This window comes from Protomyctophum parallelum (assembly GCF_964188405.1).
Source record: "Protomyctophum parallelum genome assembly, chromosome: 8".
In the NCBI taxonomy this organism is placed as follows: Eukaryota; Metazoa; Chordata; class Actinopteri; order Myctophiformes; family Myctophidae; genus Protomyctophum; species Protomyctophum parallelum.
In genome coordinates this window covers 30,694,353-30,702,976 of record NC_139703.1, presented here as the reverse complement: position 1 = coordinate 30,702,976, position 8,624 = coordinate 30,694,353, and the positions used below count along the sequence as shown (strand labels likewise).

Here is an 8,624-nt window from a genome sequence, read left to right as displayed (position 1 = left end):
ATTGGGTCGTCCACTCACAGTTAACAGTCTTTTGTATTGAGTTGTGCTTGAAATGTAGGCTACTGTAATTCTGCAAACTGTTAATAAATATTTCAATCAATCAAAATCAATCAATCAATGCTATGGCATGTTTCTAAATGCTAGCTGTTACATGGACATTTACATGATGACGTGTTTACACCTAGCCTATGCACTGTTTAGTGTTTACATTATTACATGTTTACTACATACTTGTTACATGCACTGTTTACATTATGACATGATTACACACACCTGTTATGCACTGTGTTTAGTGTTTCCATTATTACAAGTAACAAGCTTGTTATCATGCTTTTTTTTCTTTTCTTTTACACACTTGTTACACTCTGTGACGTCACCGCCCACCACACTCAACAAACTGACTATACATTTCCGGTGTGCATTTCCAAACGCACCCATGTTTGCACATTTGTTACAAGCTCTGTTGACTGTTTGGTTACACCTGTTAAGCCTAGGCTACTGCAGTTTTAGGTGATAAGGTGACGGTGGTTGGTAAAAACAGAGATTGTTTGGGTGAGTGAGTGCAGAGTCACTTACCACCGCAGCGTGACATCATATTGTAGTTTTCGGTGGTCACCTTAACTACATTATGACATGCAGATGACATGTGCACCTGTTACAAGCACTGTTTACGTATGGACATGTTTGACATGTCAGTGTTTCACTGAGAAGATGTACCACTGTCACAACATAGTGTAAAAATCTAACTATAAATGTGTGTGTGTAATCCACGTAACTCGGGAACCATTCCCCCCACCAAATTCGACACACGCGTTTCACATCACCACAGGGGTGCACATGCCCGGTGTCGAGTCAGTCGGACCCATCTGTTGTCCATGCAGAACCGCCACAAAAAGACCTCAGCCCGCAGTTCCCGGGCTCTGGACAGGGCCCCTGCCCTGCATGAGGGTCCATATGAAGCTGGCGGTAATTACCGCCATACCAACGGTAAGGGGGAGGACGATTACCGCGGTAACAAAAATCCCATATCGCCCCAGCCCTATAACCAGTCCAGTCTACTCCAACTTGCATCGTTCCAAGTAGGCCAGTGCCCAACAGGCACCGTTGTAGAGTCTATCTAAATGCACCAAGTCTGTGTGTACGTCTGTTATGCACGAGAACCGACTTAGAATTCAACACACACGTTCCACGCCCCCACAGGGAGTGCAGTGCCTGGTGTTGAGTCGGTCGGACCCATGGTTGTCCAGAACCACCACAAAAGGCCTCTGCCCGGGCTCTGGACAGGGCCCCTGCCCAGGCCTGTTCTGACATCTCAACACATACAGAAATGTCCATATATGGGCGCAGACAGATGGGTGGAACGGGTACTCTGACACGGGTACAACGGGTATTGCATAGCCGGGTGGGGCATGGATCTCCAACTTCCATCATTACCGACTCGGTATTCTACAGCCAGGCACCGTCTATATAAACAATGCAAGTATAGCGTATATGCACTGTTTACATTATGATGTTTACAGCTGTTACACACACTGCATGCTAGCCTATAGGCAAATCAACGTTTTCAAGAAAGTGACCAGGGCCACTCTTAAAGAAAATCCTTCCCATAATCCTATGATTACCTGCATGCCAAGTCAGTAGATGCCCCCAGTTCTACTTACAATGCATGCACTGATGCATTTTATCAAGTAAATACATCTCCTTAAAGGGCCACTTCACCCCTTTTGCAACTAGATCTTATTTTAATGATGTTTGGGAGACAAGAGACACTTTCCTGGGGGGTTTATGTGGGTAATTTGTGTTTTTAGATATTTCAGTATTTCAAAATGTCCATGAGCTCCATGATGTCATAGAGACTGGGCTCACTTACTTCTTGGACAACATGTTGTCTCAATAAGACAGCCCTCCCCCTATCCAAAAGGAGCTCACTTGAAATACAGGACACTTTGAAATACTAAAATATCTAAAAATACAAATTACCCACATAAAAACCCCAGGAAAGTGTTTCTTGTCTCCCAAACATCATTAAAATAAGATTTGGTTACAAAATGGGTGAAGTTGCCCTTTAATACTTTTATTACTATCTCCCATAATATTGATATACTAATCAGATTTGAATTGTTGGAATAGTACACGGCATAGGGATCAAAACAGCCTTTTCCTCCCCACCCCTCAGAAATTCTCCACCCACAACAATGTCATTGAATGTCGTTGTCTGTCCTAATTGGCTGAAAAGTATACCAACTTGACATAGTCCTGCATCACAGTTTAGCTCATTAGGATCATTCTGAAGTGGTGGCCCAGCAGTCACATCTTTGAACCGTGTTAGGTACAGTATATTTTCATATGCTTTCACAGACTATAATAACTAACTAAAATGTTACTTCATCAATTGATATTTAATCCATTCATCTTGTTCAGAAGTTGTAGTTTATTTTCTAACTCTAATTTGTGATTTGTTACCGATTTATTTAAGTAAGTAAGCCTATATTGTATTTAATGCCCTGTACAAGACACTAATGACAATGTTGTTGCTGTTGTTTTTGTAGGATGCAAATAAATAGAATAAGGATGAAGTTTAGCTCGACTTTATGCATTATGGGTCTTCTTCTCAGCCTAGGAACATGTACTGCACGTAAGTAACCATTTAACACAACCTCAAACATGCTGCAGACATAATATTAACACATTTATTATTTTTATTATTAACCATTTAAAACCCTACTGAGTGGTACCCAGGGGTCTGTTTTGGTTGCCTCTTTTTTCCCCTTCTACTCCAAATGTCTTTGGCCCAAAAAATGCTGCGATGCATTTTGAGCTTAGATCTGCAATTCTCACCAAATGTTCTGTTATTATTGCTGAATGCTCGCCTATTAACTTATTATGATATAACTAGAATAGGTATGCTAGGGTTTATGTTGTTTAATTAATTAATTAATATTGACACATGAACACTGACTGACCAAATACGACTTAATACAGTATATGTGTTTTGGAGGACTTTGGAGGACTGCCTTTCTTTCCATTTCTTATTTAGCCATTTTAATTATACTGATGTTACTGAGGCTCCGACTGACTGACAGTATAAGAAAAGTTAGAAAATATAAAAATGTTTTCTGTAGCATGACCCAATCATTTAATTTATAATTATGGCCGATGACAGCATGCTCATTTCAATGCCAGACCCCTCATGTTTTCACTGCTGGATGCATTAGAAATCTCAAAGGCCTGAAGTGACATAAATAGCTAAACTGTCAGCTGGGCTCCAAATCAAAGTAGAGCGCCACATCCTTCCTGGCACCCATCATGTCCCACTATGATAGAAAAGGAAGCGAGCCAGCTGACTTTCTCACTAAAAATGGTAATAAATCAACTTATGCAACAAACAAGGGCCCTCTGTTTACGAGTGGCCAAAAAGTGACAAGGGCCTGACGAGCTTGTAAACGTGTCATCTTCTGAATAGGAGGAGCTGATGGTGGTTGTCAGGATCACCCTGTGATACTGATGGAGCCCCAAGGCCTTGGCCTGAATCAAGGCCCTTTATAATCTTTGACTGGTCTCCCACCTCACAGCGCCATGGCTTTGTGATCCATTGAATTAACAGGCAAATTGTTTAGATTGTAATGTGGCTCAGATTGCTTTCAAGAGGGAGAGGAGAGTGGCCAGATCTCTAGGATACAGCCGGAAACCATATGTGACAGAGAGCATGTCAATTCACCCCCGCATTCACCTCAGGGCTTTTGATTCTGTCAAATGTCTTCAGCACTTCAAATGGGCATGACTCTGGTGGTATTCATCCTGCAGTTGGAATAAAAGGTCTTCAATGGTCATGCAGAGCGATCTTACAAACGATTGTGGCGCCTCTTTTATCAGCTCACACCACACGACAGTGTGCCAGCCAGTCTATAAATATCTACTTCTGATGTCTCAATTTTGTTTCCATATTCTTTATAATTAATTTCATAGATGCATGTACATCAACTGGTGTTGAATCACTGAATCAATTCATACTGTTTTTTTGTTCTTCATCAGTGCGATCAGAGGTTAGAGTAACAACTATAAAGGTAACGCATCTATTATGTTCAAGCTTGTATCTCATCCCACTGGAATGAATATTATAGACATCTCTGCTGTCTGGAAGAAACCACCGGACTACAAAATGTTAAAACATCCAGCTCAAGTGGAGTTATGATGGAGGTTTTTGTAGCGCTTTTTAATAGACAAAGGGTGTTCAATAGCACTGATTTATAAAAAATAATAGAATAAATAAATAAACTCCAAAATTTAGTTTGGTGGTTTCTTCAGAACAGCAACGTTAATATATTGTTATTGATTATTGCATTGACTTTGTTTTCTTTCAGCAAGATCCATACACAATGCCCAAAGGCGCACAGATGGAGGGGTACTGTATGGACCTTCTGTCTGAACTCTCCAAGAAGCTAGGCTTCAAGTACAAAGTGCACCTGGTGAAGGACTCCTCATATGGAAGACAGGATGAGAATGGCAACTGGAATGGAATGATTGGAGAGGTGGTGAGAGGAGTGAGTACATGAAAGCTGACATTTGGAGTAATCAGAGTGCCGAAAACACATCTAGATTTCAGAGGTTTACATTTTACGGTTGACTTTTGTGACTTATGAACGATGCAAAAAACAAAAGAAGTTGCGCATGATAAATGGTACAACACACAGACGTGCATTTATATAGCGCTTTAATCTAAGGTGCTTCACATAGATTGTGCAATGCTTTCACACCAATGGCGGAGGAAACCATGCAAGGCCCCAACCTGCTCATCGCAATAGGAGCAATAGGGCATCAGTGTCTTGCTCAAGGGCACTTCGACACTAACTCGCGGTTCACCATCCGGCTGCTCTACCCGCCAGTCTACCCCCGAGCCACTGATCCCCGATGATAATAGAATACGTCAATGGGATGTCTGCTTCAGCTGAAATGTTATGGCACATTCGTATGGTTTCCAGGCTAGAAATGATATACTGTACACTACAGTCTACTACATGTAGGATGAATTCATTCATTCCCTGCAGGAGGCAGACCTTGCAATTGCTCCGCTGACCCTTACTGCAGCTCGTGAGAAGGCAGTGGAGATGACCAAACCATTCATGCAAACAGGAATCAGCATCCTACTGAGGAGGGACATCTCAGAGACGGCAGGCTTCTTTGACTTCCTGTCCCCCTTCTCAACTCACACCTGGGTGGGCATTCTCATTGCCTACCTAGCAACTACTGTTTGCATCTTCATAGTTGCCAGGTTGGTGAATGAACCTATCAATATAAACAATCAAAACACTTTCAACCTGGCGTTCCAATTTTGGACATATCAAAATGTTCACATTTAAATGTATTTATTTTATTTGTTTATTTGTAATTGTCATAACTCTCCAAAAATAGGAAGAATAGCCAACCAGATCACAATGCACTGTGTGCCTTGAGATTTTAACTTGCTCATTAGAGTCACTTGGTTGCATCATCTGAACATGGAAGTATAGGGCACTATATTTTAGCATCTATGGTTTTACATATTTTTCACTCCTCTAGATTTGACCTCTTGTTTGTCCTATACGTGTATGTCAACACAGACTCAGCCCGTGTGAGTGGAGTCAACCCCGAAGTGAAGAGAATGGCTTCACCATCCTACACAGTTTATGGGTTACAGCGGGAGCTCTCACCCTACAAGGTAAACAACAGGGTTCTAACATTAAAGGTGGTTGCACACTGGGCGAGTTTCTCTGAAAACCGATGGAGAAACGCCGCTAAAAACGTCACCACTTTTCAACCTATCTTCATATAATAGGTCCTCACTAATAATTAAAATTAAAATAAAAGATAAAATGGCACTATTCTTTTCTACTCAGTCTGTGTCTCATAGGAGGGCTGTGGGCAGTTTAGATACCGTCTTCCAGTGACATCATCATTAGGCAGATTATTTTTTAAACAAGATTTCTTTACAAAAATGTTTAGATTTTCATTATCGTGAGAACGATGGCTTCCATTTTCGCATTGCAACTTTTCAGGACTAGAAAGCCTGCAGTTTTTGTTAGCTTGTATTCCCCATCGATGATGTCACTGGAAGACGGTTCTGAACTTCCCACAGCCCTCCTATGAGGGCCATTTTCTTCATGATTATTAGTGAGGACCTATTATATGAAGATAGGTTGAAAAGTGGTGAAGTGGTACCCAGGCTAGTGAAGTGGTCCTTTAACTCTGGTGTCCCTATTCTAGGCATATTTCCAAGTCTTTTTTTCCCCACATATTCTTCGTAGATCTTTCATGAATGTACACAGCCTCACAAGATGTCGCATCAGAACATGTTGCGAGCAACACTCTTTGTTGTATTGACAAAGTAATGAAAGTATTTTAGACAGGAAACACTCACGTCAAAGTAGATTCACCATTCATTCCAAAAAATGGTATACAGTTATACTTGGCGTTAAAGGCTCCGCGCTCTGGGAGATATTCTCTGAATTTTGTAGAAGCAGCATGCTATACACACAAATCTGAGAGCATTAGTAAAACAAGAACAGCACATATCAAGACAGTTAATGGGATTAACTTCAATCATGCAAACTTGAAGCATTGTAATGTTAATGCCATGAATCAGATTAGAGCTATATCAACATTGAATTCTAGTTTACTTTATCAATATTGAATTCTAGATTACTTAGAAGAGCCATAGTTCATGTAGAAAGTGAACTTTCCCAACACTGTATAGGACTCAAGTGTTTAACCAAGAGTGTTTCACAGTTTTGCTATACACATCACAGCACTATAGCCTACACACAAAGAGGAGAATTGAAACTGTAATTTAGATGTACAAAAATAAGATAAAATACAGTACAGATAAATGGCCAAGTTGGAATAGTTTCCTCCTCTATAATAGTATCTCACACTTTAAATTTGTATATTTTTTGTGTTGCCAGGGGCTGGTCCTCACCCCAAAGCTCTGTCAGGACGAGTAATTTTGTGCTGCTGGTGGTTGTTTGTTCTTGTGCTGCTGGCATGCTACTTCTCCAACTTCAGCTCATCCCAGAGCTCTGACACCCATCTGGCGGTGAAAGGCTTTGAGGAATTGGCCAACCAGGAGATGATTGAATATGGCTGTCTTGCTGGCTCTTCCACTCTTGCCTTTTTTAAGGTAAGTCTAAAGCCTGGTTTATGTTTTGGAGACAGTGTTGTGTGTGACAACTAAATAATGATGGGTGGGGTGAATTTATTTTTGTAATTTTCGTCAAACACCACATTTATCCTTTGTCAAGGATGATTGAACAGATATTTTGTCTTCTGGTTGTTTAGTTTTTCAAAGACGCAATGTATTCACTATTCACTTGCCATTTGCCTTTTTCCATCTCTCTTTATCTAGAACTCAAACAACCCGGTCTACCGCAGAATCTATGAAAACATGGAGAGAAGGAAGAGTTATGTCTCGTCAATGGACGAGGGTGTTCGGCGCGCAAGAGAAGGCAACTTTGCTTTTATTGGAGAGTCAGTCTCACTGGACTTGGCAGAAGCTCGCTACTGTGAATTAGTCAGGGTCCATGAAGTCGTAGGCATGAGAGGGTACAGCATCGCTGCCCCAATAGGTGAGGCTATATGGACTTGAAATATCTTTAAAAATTAAACCAAAATATGAAAGATATTTTGTCCCACTAACACTTATCTTATTAACTTCTTTCTGCCCTAAAGGCTCCCCTATGATAAAGAACCTGAGTGTGGCAATTCTGCAGCTGAGTGAGGCAGGAGAGCTGTCTTACATGCGCAGTAAGTGGTGGGCTACTGGCTGCACGGCCGATGCGTCCAATGCCTCCACTGAACCCCATGGCCTGAAGGGTATGTTCCTGCTCCTGGCTCTGGGCCTGGGACTTGGAGTGCTGCTGGCTGTTCTGGAACTCACATCCAAGAGCCGTAGTAACGCCGGGGACCAGAGGGTATGTGTATTATTGTTGCCTCTCATACAGTACACAAGCACGTCGAGGAGGGAGGTAAACACACTGAAGTTAATTCATTTATACCGCATGCACCCCTGCAATTATGCTGTTGTGCTGTCCATTACTTTTTCAACTGATCGAATAATCGAGAAGAATGTTTTATATACATGTACCGAACAATTAGATTGTTTTTGTAATAGACCAAATTGATTGTCATCTTATTAACAATTTGAGCTCCGTTTAATACTAAATGTTAGCGCAAATCAAATATTTATTTTATAATAGGCCTAGATTACAACTGTACGTTGCACTTGCACCACTATACTGTAAATATACACTTCAGAATCTATGTTACAGCAAGATGAGAATACATTCAGTGGAGCTGCTGGATGTGTAGGTGTTCATCTTTGTACCATGTTGTACTATATTCTGTGTCTCCAACAGAAAGCCTGCTGCACTGTACTGGCTGGTGAACTGAGACAGCGCTTCTGGAACAGCAATGTCAACAGACCGCAGGAGATGGCAGAAAAAGATAAAGATAAAGCATGATTACATTTTATTAATATTACTTGACAGGATCATAAGTATTAACAAAGGGGAAACAATGTTTACTGTCTAGTAGGTGTGAAAATTACTTTTTGATGGTTTTATTTTTGAGTGGTGCAACCACTCCAAAGAACA

At 41.0% G+C, this 8,624-nt stretch overlaps 1 protein-coding gene across 1 annotated transcript; it reads left to right on the top strand.

Annotated features, from left to right (window-relative positions):
- Window positions 1-875: 875 nt before the first annotated feature.
- Window positions 876-8,492, top strand: grik6 (glutamate receptor, ionotropic, kainate 6; the record flags this gene model as incomplete). Its single annotated transcript, XM_083771111.1, has 9 exons — window positions 876-1,011; window positions 4,033-4,064; window positions 4,362-4,541; window positions 5,046-5,269; window positions 5,598-5,695; window positions 6,939-7,153; window positions 7,379-7,598; window positions 7,702-7,943; window positions 8,388-8,492. The coding sequence occupies 9 exons, from the start codon at window positions 876-878 to the stop codon at window positions 8,490-8,492; spliced, it is 1,452 nt and encodes a 483-aa protein (XP_083627237.1).
- Window positions 8,493-8,624: the final 132 nt, after the last annotated feature.